Source organism: Armigeres subalbatus, chromosome 2, assembly GCF_024139115.2.
Source record: "Armigeres subalbatus isolate Guangzhou_Male chromosome 2, GZ_Asu_2, whole genome shotgun sequence".
In the NCBI taxonomy this organism is placed as follows: domain Eukaryota; kingdom Metazoa; phylum Arthropoda; class Insecta; order Diptera; family Culicidae; genus Armigeres; species Armigeres subalbatus.
The window spans coordinates 311,271,165-311,284,004 of NC_085140.1; the positions used below are offsets into that span (position 1 = coordinate 311,271,165).

The 12,840-nt window shown below is 40.1% G+C and overlaps 2 protein-coding genes across 9 annotated transcripts in view; one reads left to right on the top strand and one right to left on the bottom strand.

Moving 5' to 3' along the window:
* LOC134212581 (maltase 2-like) overlaps nt 1-11,328 on the top strand; it is a 29,954-nt gene extending 18,626 nt beyond the window's left edge. For both annotated transcript variants that reach the window (XM_062690572.1, XM_062690573.1), the window contains exon 7: nt 10,831-11,328. In XM_062690572.1, the coding sequence (XP_062546556.1) occupies nt 10,831-11,110 (280 nt within the window). In that variant the 3' untranslated portion in view covers nt 11,111-11,328. The remainder of the gene's footprint in view (nt 1-10,830) is intronic.
* Nucleotides 1-12,840, bottom strand: part of LOC134212579 (dual specificity calcium/calmodulin-dependent 3',5'-cyclic nucleotide phosphodiesterase 1-like) — a 705,268-nt gene that overhangs the window by 245,297 nt on the left and 447,131 nt on the right. The gene's annotated exons all lie outside the window — the stretch shown is intronic.

A 12,840-nucleotide genomic window follows, 5' to 3' on the forward strand; every position in this document is an offset into this window, starting at 1 on the left:
AGCTGTGGCTATAGCACCAGTTGTCGCACTAGTGCTTTATATGCCAAATGACCAATCAAATCACCGCAAACCAAGTTCATATCGATAAAACATATCCATATGGCACGATAACACCTTTGATTTCCTCTAAAACAAGCAAAGCATAATTGTAAAAATTGATTTTGCTTAATTTTTAACGTCCTTTGCACCAATTGTCGCACTAGTGGTCCCAATTTGGCCAGTCCCATAAGAAAACAATGCGATTTGCCAAATAAGGAACCAAAATTAAGAATAGTGTCACAACTGGTGCATGCGTCCCTTTTATGGATTAATCAATTTTGAGAATAATAACAAATTTTATTGTGGTTTTCACAGCTGTTCTAAGGAGCAGGAAGTAAAACTTTTCGCTAAATATATAAAGTCCACCCAGATGCCTTTCACTTATTTTTTTGAAAATAATTTTACTTATGTATGGCGACAATTGGTACACCGAGTCTACATTTTACATCATTTGTGCAAATTATTTACTATCCTGCGTATGGAAGTCTTATTTGAACGAGATAAACTAGCCTTTTACTTGAAATCTTGATAACATCGTCAACTGAAAAATTGAACAGAACCAAATCATTCGAGTTTAAATAGTTTATTATATATTGACTTTTTTCGTTCAATCAGGCCAAATTGTAAAATTTCAAAAATAGTATAGTACCTACTATGAAACTTAGAACGAAGCATGGCAGGATTTTTCACAATTACAACTCACGTCCGAAATATTGTTTTGTGAAGGGATATTGTCCTTAATGAAAACTCATGCTTAAAAGATGATTTCACATACCTGTAACGAAAGGAAAAAAAGAAGAAACATTAGCATTAATTGAAAATCGTGTTGCATCCAGTGTAACAATATAATAGAAAGAAGTAAGTTTAGTAAATTTTCGGGTAATGAATTATCACGACTTCTCAGGGTCATTCGTGGTTTATTTAAGGGAATGTAGGAAATATAATAATCCAGGTGATTATGATGAAAACAGTGTTTTCATTAGTGGCAATGTGAAGTAAGAATTAAGAAGTGTTATGTATCACTTCTTATTTCGCCCTTCTTGTTTTAAACATTGCAATGTGCGAAATGAGACGTCACACTTCTTATTTCTTACTTCTCACTTCTTAATTATCATTTCTTCTTCACTTCTTTTTCTTCAATGGCTTAACGTTCCAACTGGAACTTGACCTACTATTAACTTCAAAGTAATTTTCTCAGTTATTGATGATGATGATGATGATGATGGTCCCGCCACATACCCCTACAAAGGTTTGAGCTAGACGATTTATCTTTAAGATATTTAATTGTGATCAATTTAATCAGATTTTGCAAAACAATAAACGATCCGATTATTTTCACAGATATAAACAACAATACAAATTATCATCGCTTTCCAGCAAAAAATATAAATAAGTAGAAAGAACCGTTGAGTTCTACTGCAGATGTTCGCAAGCATCATCAGTGATACAGCGAGTCCGATACAAATACAAAACTTGTGATACCTCTCGCATGATGCCAAAAGTTTCGTCAGGAAGCGCGTACTCAAACCATTCTCGCTAGTACCAATCAATTTACTGTACAAAGCTCGACAACATTCAAAACTTGTGTTACCTCTCCGTAGATACCAAAAGTTTCGAGAAAATCGCGTTCTATCTGAGAGCTCCCTACTTTTCTGTAGTATCTTTCAAACAGTTTCAAATATTTCAAATTGTAGTGATAAATACAAAAAGTCATTTATACCTGAATTACGCGCAATTCTCAAACTTTTGTAGACTACACATAAAAAATAAAAGTTAAAAACTCTACACATCAAAAAATAAAATACCATCATTATCATCGAGGCGAACAATATAGTCTATAAGCGCCTAATGAAATAACAAATCATTTACACTCGTCCAAACAAAAATATCCGTTATCACAAACTTCGTCGAGATACACAATTAGTCAATAATAAAAACTTAAATAAATAGCTGTTTAAAAACAGCTTTCACGTGTGAAATGCAAAGTCTTTTGAACTGTGATAGTGTACTTGCTCGCTTGATGTGTGCAGGCATCGAATTGAAAACTTTTATTCCTTTATAAAACAATGAATTTTGTGAAGCACCATGCAAAAATAAGGGGTTCTTATTTCCTCCCCGTTTCTAGTATTATATCCATGAATGTCACTTCCTCTTTCAATTTGATTACACAAATATCGTGGCAGCAATCTATTTATTATTTTAAAATGAACACCATAGTCAAATAAACAATTCTCTGCTTCACTGATAACCATTGTAAAGCGTCCAACAAAAGGAGGAGGAAGTGAATCTATTGCATCTTAAAATCAAACGCATTACTTTATTCTGCAAACGCTGTAACCTCGATATTTGTGTTTCATTAGCTAGAAATAAAATGGAAGCACAAAAGTCCAAGTGAGGAGAGATGATTGACTTGTACAACTGTATTTTACTCGCAACAGTTAATTCGTTTTTTAATCGACATAAAATTCCATACTTCTTGGCTATTTTCTTGATGACATTGTTGATATGAGAATCAAATTTCAATTTATCATCAATAATCACGCCAAGATATTTAATTTCCCGAACGCGATCAAGTGTTTCATCATCAATTTGAACGGAAACATTACCAATGACTCGATTTCGCGAAATTACCATGTATTTAGTTTTACTTACATTCAATTTCAACTGTTTGTACTTCAACCATCTACTTAAAGAACGCAAATCTGTATTCAAGCGTGAAACTGCATCTTCGATAGTTCTAGCTGCAATGAATAATACGGTGTCATCCGCGAATAGATTTATATTACAAAATCGTAAAACCCGTCCCATGTCATTAATATACATAATAAATAAAACGGGCCCTAATACACTTCCTTGTGGAACACCAAGATTATTTTCCATAGGATTTGAAACACAATCATTAAAAATAGCTTCTAAACCATTCATATGCAGAACCCGAAATTCCAAAGCGCTTTATTTTTCCAACATTAAGGGCCTAGAAATTGTCTCAAATGCGCGTTTAGGATCCAAAATACAGCAATGATAGTATCTTTACGCTCCATGTTCTCTTTCCATTTGGCTAACACCAAGTTCAATGCGGTTTCACAAGAATGTCCTTCTCGATATCCCGATTGTTCTTGTATTAGCAAGTTATTACTATTCAAATATGTAACTAACTGGCCTTTGACAACAAGTTCTAATATTTTTTCTAATGTGTGCAACATGTTGATGGGACGAAACTCTTCGGCTTTAATCGTTCCAGCAACTTTTTGAATAGGAATCACAAGAGATTCCTTCCATACCTGCGGCACGTGCCCGGTTCTCAGTGATTCATTTATGAGGTCCAGCAGTTTGTGTCCAATGACATGAAAACAATCTTGTAGAACTCTAGCGTTAACGTTATCAACTCCAGCCGTTTTACCTAATGAAAAGCATATGTTTTTAAGTTCATCAATTGTAATTGGGCGAAAACACTCGAACCTACATCTACTATTAACCGGCTGTTTAATTTCATCGGGTTCATCAACCAAATCAATAGATTGATTGATTGATAAAACACTATCGATGAAATATCTATTGAAATTACAAGCAATTGTTTGTTCCGACTGTTCTATTGTGCCATTGAAAGCTATGGACCGCGGCTTGGAACAATTAGGTTTTAACAAAAAAATAAAAAAAACTCCCTGCTGATGTTCAGATGCTGATCATTTTTCCTCTGAATATATTCACAACGCGTTGTTTTCAACGATTGTGAATATGTGTTCCGCGCGATCTTGTACCTATTCCAATTATTATGACTACGTCTTCGCAAAATCTCTTGTACAATTTATCTCTTTTGCGTTTGAGACGCAACAGGTCTAAATTGTACCAGCTGTTCGAGTTATTCAAAGATACAAATTTTTCTTCAATTAACTTATTGGTACTCGATTTCAGAACGTTCGTTAGAACAGCTGCTTTCTGATCTAAGTTCCCGGAAATAACTTGAAAATCCTCGTTTCTCGCAGCAAGATTCGAAACAGCTTGTTTCGAATATTTCCTCCAACACTTTAATTTAACAAAATCATCAAGTCTATTAATAGTTTCTACATTTATCACTAAAGTTTCATGATCGGTTACTTTCAAACAAGTATCTGTAACTGAGTTTACAGAGTCAACATTAGAATAAACATGATCAATTATAGTTCTACTGTGTCAGGAAATTCGCGTGTAATCCACAACCTTTTGTTTCAAATTATAAAACTCAGTCAGACGCTTCAAATGATTCGAATTGTCGTCACACCAATTGATATTAAAATCACCAGCTATTACATTTAGTTTACTTAAATCGACAAACATTTCAAACCAGTTCTCTAAAATTTCAATAAAACGCTGGTCACTTGAACTTGGCGAATGATATAAAACACCATAATTACCATTCTTCATGCCACGTACAACTGTAATGCCCAAGAACCAATTTCCTTCACAAGCCTCGTTCAATTGAAGCTTGAAGTGAACCGATTCCTTGACATAAATAGCAACTCCGCCAGTGTGTCTTGAATGTGATAAACAAGCAGCGACTTTATATCCTGGAATGCTGTACTGATCGAATGCTTCATACTCTACAATATGTGTTTCTGCTAATAATGCCCGCCATTGCATGACTATGTACCTTGTATGGCAAGTACAACACACTTATTTCTGTTACATTTGAGTTGCAGCAACCAACGACCCAAATTGTGTTGCTAGGCCCAAATGACATTTTTAGCCAAAGGGCCTTTTCGGCCAATGGTGTTTTCTGTCAAACAGCATTTTCGGCCAAATGACCAGTTCCAGTTTTCGATCAAATATCATTTGAGGCCATATGACTTGTTCGAAAATAAGACCTGTATCGCTAAATGTTTATTCGGCCAATTAGGCTAGATGCAAGGGGTGACTAACTCTAAACTTTCGTTAGTATCCAGAAATACTAACAAATACTAGCGTAAAAGACCATCGTATCTATGGTAAGTTGATCGAAGAAGCCTGATTGAAACACAACGCCACCCAGTCAACACAGTCCACCCCGTTTTAGGCAACACATGAATTCCGTCTTTTTTTAATTCTTAAAAAATCACTGTGCAACTGTTTCTATTACTAATATTTTCTGAACAATCTTTGGGGCTTCCCTTTTGGTTTCATGGCATAAAAAGTATAAAATGCGGTTTTAAAGTTCTCTAGAATTTGTAGGAGTTACAAATCAAATGTTTCCAAAACGGGGGAGCATTGTGTTTCAACAATTAACTGACAAACCCCATAACAACCAAACCTAGGATAACCAAACTAGCAACCGTATCTTTGTTTGAGGAAAATCATGGATACTAGAAATACCACGAAATACTATTGCGGGACAATGAGTAATACTATCGCAAAGTTTAGAGTTTCTTGCCCCTTGGCTAGATGTCTTTCATCCCAATGTATTATTCCCAACGTATTATTCGACCGAGTGTCATTGAGCCGAATGACGTTCGGCCAAACGACAATTCCGTAAAACGTACAGCTTAATGAGCAGAACAAAAAAAAATATCTTTAATATTCCCATTTCACGTTTTATTTGCCGTTTTGACTTAAATCCCGAACCGACTAATATTCCGAACACTCGACACATGGAGATTTATCTGGAACATTTCGTTACATTAATAAAAATCCATACATTTTTAATGGCAAACATCTAAAAAAAAATACAAATAAATTTTATGTGCGCGTTCATAAACCACCCGCTATAGGGTTCCACATAAAGGTTATTAGTTCCACATATATGCAATGCTAATTCACATAGCCGATATGTGGGAAATACTATAGTCAAAATTCATGTGTGCCACACATAATTAATATATTTGGATTTTTGTCGAAATCAAAATCCTTTCAAGAAACTCGGAAACCTACTTCCATGTAGCTCAAACATTCCAAAAAGCTTGGAAGCCTCCTTTCAAGAGGCTAGGAAGCCTCCTTTCAAGAGGCTAGGAAGCCTCCTTTCAAGAGGCTAGGAAGCCTCCTTTCAAGAGGATAGGAAGCGTCCTTTCAAGAAGCTCGGAAGCCTCCTTTCAAGAGGCTCGGAAGCCTCCTTTCAAGAGGCTCGGAAGCCTCCTTTCAAGAGGCTCGGAAGCCTCCTTTCAAGAGGCTCGGAAGCCTCCTTTCAAGAGGCTCGGAAGCCTCCTTTCAAGAGGCTCGGAAGCCTCCTTTCAAGAGGCTCGGAAGCCTCCTTTCAAGAGGCTCGGCCTCCTTTCAAGAGGCTCACGTCCCTCCTTTCAAGAGGCCTCAGAGCCTCCTTTCAAGAGGCTCGGAAGCCTCCTTTCATGTTGCTCGGAAGCCCCCTTTCAGGGGGCTCGGCACCTTCCCTTCAAGACGCTCGTCCGCCTCCTTTCAAGAGGCTCGGAAGCCTCCTTTCAAGAGGCTCGGAAGCCTCCTTTCAAGAGGCTCGGAAGCCTCCTTTCAAGAGGCTCAGCCTCCTTTCAAGAGGCTCAGGCCTCCTTTCAAGAGGCCTGGAAGCCTCCTTTCAAGAGGCTCAGCCTCCTTTCAAGAGGCTCAAGCCTCCTTTCAAGAGGCTCAGAAGCCTCCTTTCAAGAGGCTCAGAAGCCTCCTTTCAAGAGGCTCAGAAGCCTCCTTTCAAGAGGCTCAGAGCCTCCTTTCAAGAGGCCTCAGAGCCTCCTTTCAAGAGGCTCAGGCCTCCTTTCAAGAGGCTCAGAAGCCTCCTTTCAAGAGGCTCAGAGCCTCCTTTCAAGAGGCTCAGAGCCTCCTTTCAAGAGGCTCAGAAGCCTCCTTTCAAGAGGCTCAGAAGCCTCCTTTCAAGAGGCTCAGAAGCCTCCTTTCAAGAGGCTCAGGAAGCCTCCTTTCAAGAGACTCAGAAGCCTCCTTTCAAGAGGCTCAGAAGCCTCCTTTCAAGAGGCTCAGAAGCCTCCTTTCAAGAGGCTCCAGGCCTCCTTTCAAGAGGCTCAGGCCTCCTTTCAAGAGGCTCAGGCCTCCTTTCAAGAGGCTCAGAAGCCTCCTTTCAAGAGGCTCAGAAGCCTCCTTTCAAGAGGCTCAGAGCCTCCTTTCAAGAGGCTCAGGCCTCCTTTCAAGAGGCTCAGAAGCCTCCTTTCAAGAGCTCAGAAGCCTCCTTTCAAGAGGCTCGAAGCCTCCTTTCAAGAGGCTCAGAAGCCTCCTTTCAAGAGGCTCAAGCCTCCTTTCAAGAGGCTCAGAGCCTCCTTTCAAGAGGCTCAGAAGCCTCCTTTCAAGAGGCTCAGAGCCTCCTTCAAGAGGCTCAAGCCTCCTTCAAGAGGCTCAGAGCCTCCTTTCAAGAGGCTCAGAAGCCTCCTTTCAAGAGGCTCAGAAGCCTCCTTTCAAGAGGCTCAGAGCCTCCTTTCAAGAGGCTCCAGCCTCCTTTCAAGAGGCTCAGGCCTCCTTTCAAGAGGCTCAGAAGCCTCCTTTCAAGAGGCTCAGGCCTCCTTTCAAGAGGCTCAGGAAGCCTCCTTTCAAGAGGCTCAGCCTCCTTTCAAGAGGCTCAGAAGCCTCCTTTCAAGAGGCTCAGAAGCCTCCTTTCAAGAGGCTCAGGCCTCCTTTCAAGAGGCTCAGGCCTCCTTTCAAGAGGCTCAGCCTCCTTTCAAGAGGCTCAGAGCCTCCTTTCAAGAGGCTCAGAAGCCTCCTTTCAAGAGGCTCAGGCCTCCTTTCAAGAGGCTCAGGCCTCCTTTCAAGAGGCTCAGGCCTCCTTTCAAGAGGCTCAGAGCCTCCTTTCAAGAGGCTCAGGCCTCCTTTCAAGAGGCTCAGAGCCTCCTTTCAAGAGCTCGGAAGCCTCCTTTCAAGAGGCTCAGAAGCCTCCTTTCAAGAGGCTCAGGCCTCCTTTCAAGAGGCTCAGAAGCCTCCTTTCAAGAGGCTCGGAAGCCTCCTTTCAAGAGGCTCAGGCCTCCTTTCAAGAGGCCTCAGGCCTCCTTTCAAGAGGCTCAGAGCCTCCTTTCAAGAGGCTCAGAGCCTCCTTTCAAGAGGCTCAGAAGCCTCCTTTCAAGAGGCTCAGAGCCTCCTTTCAAGAGGCTCAGAGCCTCCTTTCAAGAGGCTCAGAGCCTCCTTTCAAGAGGCTCAGGCCTCCTTTCAAGAGGCTCAGAAGCCTCCTTTCAAGAGGCTCAGAGCCTCCTTTCAAGAGGCTCAGAAGCCTCCTTTCAAGAGAGCCTCAGAAGCCTCCTTTCAAGAGGCTCAGAAGCCTCCTTTCAAGAGGCTCCAGAGCCTCCTTTCAAGAGCTCAGAAGCCTCCTTTCAAGAGGCTCAGGAAGCCTCCTTTCAAGAGCTCAGGCCTCCTTTCAAGAGGCTCAGAAGCCTCCTTTCAAGAGGCTCAGAGCCTCCTTTCAAGAGGCTCAGAAGCCTCCTTTCAAGAGGCTCAGCCCTCCTTTCAAGAGGCTCAAAGCCTCTTTTCAAGAAACTCCAGCCTCTTTTCAAGAGGCTCAGAAGCCTCCTTTCAAGAGAGGCTCAGGCGTCCTTTCAAGAGGCTCCAGAGCCTCCTTTCAAGAGGCTCAGAGCCTCCTTTCAAGAGGCTCAGAGCCTCCTTTCAAGAGGCTCGAAGCCTCCTTTCAAGAGGCTCAGAGCCTCCTTTCAAGAGGCTCAAGCCTCCTTTCAAGAGGCTCAGAAACCTCCTTTCAAGAGGTTCAGTAGCCTCCTTTCAAGAGACTCTGACCTTTCAAGAGGCTCGGAAGGCTCCTTTCAAGAGGCTCGGAAGCCTCCTTTCAAGAGGCTCGGAAGCCTCCTTCCAAGAGGCTCGGAAGCCTCCTTTCAAGAGGCTCGGAAGCCTCCTTTCAAGAGGCACGGAAGCCTCCTTTCAAGAGGCACGGAAGCCTCCTTTCAAGAGGCTTGGATGCCTTCGTTTAAGAGTCGTTTAAGTAGAAAGCATTTTTAGACAACTTTTGGAGAGCCTTATATCGCATTAGTATCCAGGCTTGTTTTTCATTTCGTCGGGGTTCTACCAAACCGCACCAAATGAACTTAAGCCTAGAATTAAAATAAACTTATTAATAGAGACCAAAAAACACACATGACAGGCAAACTGAAATCATTTTCTAACAATTCATTGGTACATTTGTTGTAGGATTGCCAATAAAATTTGTAATCAATTAAATCCGTTGAATGAAAACTTGGGCTAAAGAATTGGTATTTTTTTTTGAAGCGCTTAGAGTGATTTGACATAATCCCGGCCATATATCTTATAAGTTACGCTTATTCTCATTTACTGCCAATAAAATAAAAAATTGAGGAATGAATGCAAAAGCTGAAAGGGGTACTTCTCAAGAAAAAGGTTGGAAACCGCTACTCTACATTGTAATAATGCGTTAGCCTGACAAAGCTGCATCAAATGGGGCATATATCACAACCCAAGTAATAGTTGGTCGGGGTTCAGCCAAACCGCACCAAGCGACTTTTTTTCGACTGACTTGTGATATTTTGTTCGAAAAAGGACAACGGAAATAGTTTCATATCAATTTAAACGTACATTTGCAGTAGGTTATCCTCAGTTATGGGGTTGAGGGATATCCGATGCGATTTACGATCAATTAGATCTGCTAAACGAAAGTTTGAGCAGAAAAGTCGGTAATTTTTTGTTGGCGCTTGGTGCGTTTTGGCTAAACCTTGACAAGTTTGAGTTTTAAAACGTTTTTGTATACCATAATTTACTCGTCAATAGTGTTACAAAACCAGCATAAAACCAAAATGTTACTAGGGAATAGATCTAACAAATGGTCGCAGTAATTGAAATATCCAACAAGAAAAATAAATATTGAACTGTTAAAATAGTTTAATTCATGGGCCATAAAGACGTCGGAAGTGAAATATGCACTTAGGTATTCGGAGACGAGCCAGCCTCGGGCTGAAAGTCTCCTTAATAAAGACACAAAAAAAAAACTTCGGTATTCGGAATATTAATCAAAACGGTATTTGTTTATTATCGTGGACGTCCCATTCTCTTTACAATTTCTTGTCCGGTATTTTTTTCGGAATAAAACACACCTCACCGTGCTGAATAAATACGAATCTACGAGGCGACAGTATCCTAATGAGAGTTGTAATGCTAATAAAAAAGAAGAAGAAGAGGATGCCTAGCTTGTTTGTTAATTATCACTTCTCACTCCCTGCTTTTCTCTTCTCAATTCTCACATTGAATTTCTTAGTTCCCACTTCTAACTTTGGACAACTCATTTCTTACTTCCTACTGCTAGCACGTTGCTGCTCACTTTCCAATACTTCTTCTTACTTCTTGATTGCCCCTTTTCAATTCTCACTTCTAATGTCTCAAATTTCGATTCTTCTCGCTAGTCGTTTCTCCCTTTTCACTTCCCATCACTTCTTACTCATCATTTTCACGTTTTGCCTTTCGTGTAGTATACGTGAAGGTTATAGGATCTTTGCAAAACCGAAATTTTCATAGAAGGCTCGGAGACCCATAGTGTTGCATACCAATCGACTCAGCTTGACGAATTGAGGTGATGTCTGTATGTGTGTATGTATATGTGTGTGTACAAAAAATGGGAATTATTTTTCGTTATTGAAAATTGGCCCAATCGGCCATTGCGTTCCGCAGTTATTATAAAATATTGTTTTTTTCTCCATTTTATTCAAGGACAAAAAATTCAAAATCGAAATTGCATGTTGAAGATGTTCATGTCAAGCCTGAATGATAGTACCGTCATCATCATCATAACAATATACTTCGTTCTTCTTAAAGGGATTACCATTAGCAATTCCACTCCTACTAACGTAGACAGCCACCCTCCTCCATACAAGAAGTGATTTTTCATGTTACTTTCTGCATTTGCTTTTCCGTTCATTTCCATGTCACAAACAGCCACCACTCCGGACGGCGAGCACTACTCGGAATTCCCCTTCCGGTTGGGCTGGCAAGTACAGCAAAGGACATCACCGTAATTGCGTCAATATTAATTGCGCTGGGCTCCTGTTTATACCACTTCTATCGGCGCGGCGGTGTTGGTGGTACCGTTTGGGGCCGCCGGTGGGCACTCCTCGGTTGGTGTACCAGCAGCAGCAGTGGTTACGACTACAACGACAGCATGGTGGCAAAAAAGAAATGCGAGCTGGGAGTAGCTCCGTCGCTTTTACTGAATTGACCTGTGCTGCACACCGTTCATCGGTAGTTTGACATGTCTGAGGATGTAGGCGATAATGGGTGCACCCCTGAGAAGAGCGTAACGTAACACAGTGAGGATTGCCACCGGATAATGAGACATTGAAGCATATTTGTTGATAAACACTAGTGCAGGTCTGTATACTAGGGTTAAAAGGCTTCTAGAAATTTATTTTTGAATAAACACCTATTTATGCACTATCAACATATCTTTTTAAACTTATCACAGTCCATCCTTTCCAACGAGTAGAATTTTCAATCATTCTTTTATTAGCAATAAAGCAGTCGAACAGTCAGAGGGCCCTCCTTACCCTTGCGGTAAGACGCGCCGCTACAAAGCAAGATCATGCTGAGGGTGGCTGGGTTCGATTCCCGGTGCCGGTCTAGGCAATTTTTGGATTGGAAATTGCCTCGACTTCCCTGGGCATAAAAGTATCATCGTGTTAGTCTCATGATATACGAATGCAAAAATGGTAACTTGGCTTAGAAACATCGCAGGTCATAACTGTGGAAGTGCTTAATGAACACTAAGCTGCGAGGCGGCTCTGTCCCAGTGTGGGGATGTAATACCAATAAGAAGAAGAAGAAGAGCAGTCGATGAACGACAAAACTTGAATACCTTGTTTTTGGGCGAAATTTTGCAAACGTGGTCAGTTTGAGAAAGGTGCATTTATTTTTAATACCACAGAAATGTATCAGAAATGTCGTTATTTTCAGTTGAGTAGATGATTTTTCTTTGGTTGACGCATTTACAAAAAATTCCACCAATCCAAAGAATACCGTTAGTTATTATTTTCTTAAAGGGCATAAGAATAGGCTTAAAAATATTAACTACAAATATCTATTAAATTTTTCATGTTCAAAATATCTATACAAATTCAATACATTCAATACATCTGTGTTCAATACATTGATTCTATTATCGTATCGAATCAAATATCGTTATTTTTAAATATCGGAAAGCCACTATCGCTCTGAAAGGGTTAACGCATCTTATAGCACAATTGATTGATTACTGTCTAATACACACGTATTGATCGCGGTAATACCCAAACATACATTTGAATTGTCATAGTTATGAATACGGTTAGATACGTTTGAAAGTGATAGGGCCATCAACGATTCTCAATTAGTGGTCCAGCTTGTTTTAAATTTTTCCTAAAAAACAACCAAAATCAATTATTTTTACACCAATCAGATAAAGCCCTGAATTATGGTGACTGGTTCACCAATCAATTGTATAGCATTTCGCCACGCTAAATCGTGATAAGATTGAACCATATGTGATTGCATAAAGTGGATGATGTTTTTCGATTCCCAACAATCCTACTGATCACTGGATGTACTGATTCAATTTCGCTCAAAACAGGATTGGGAAAGGAAGCTTTACAATCACCATCTGATGAATCATGGATCATATCTGACGAAACGTGACTGCGACGGAAGGTATAAATTAAATTAATCTCGATCGGAGGGATAAGATAGAAGAAAATCACGCGGGACTAGGATGAAGATAATTTAATCGCCTTAATTGGGTTGTTCATGGTATGAATAAGATTTATAAACATTCTGAATTAACATAAACACTTGATTTAACCAATTTTTTCGATGCATGGAAACTATTTACCGCAGATTAAAAATGTGCTCTTGCTCTATCAGATGACTTATTTATAAAAAAATCCATGTATTTCTATGTAAATAAAGCAGGTTAAG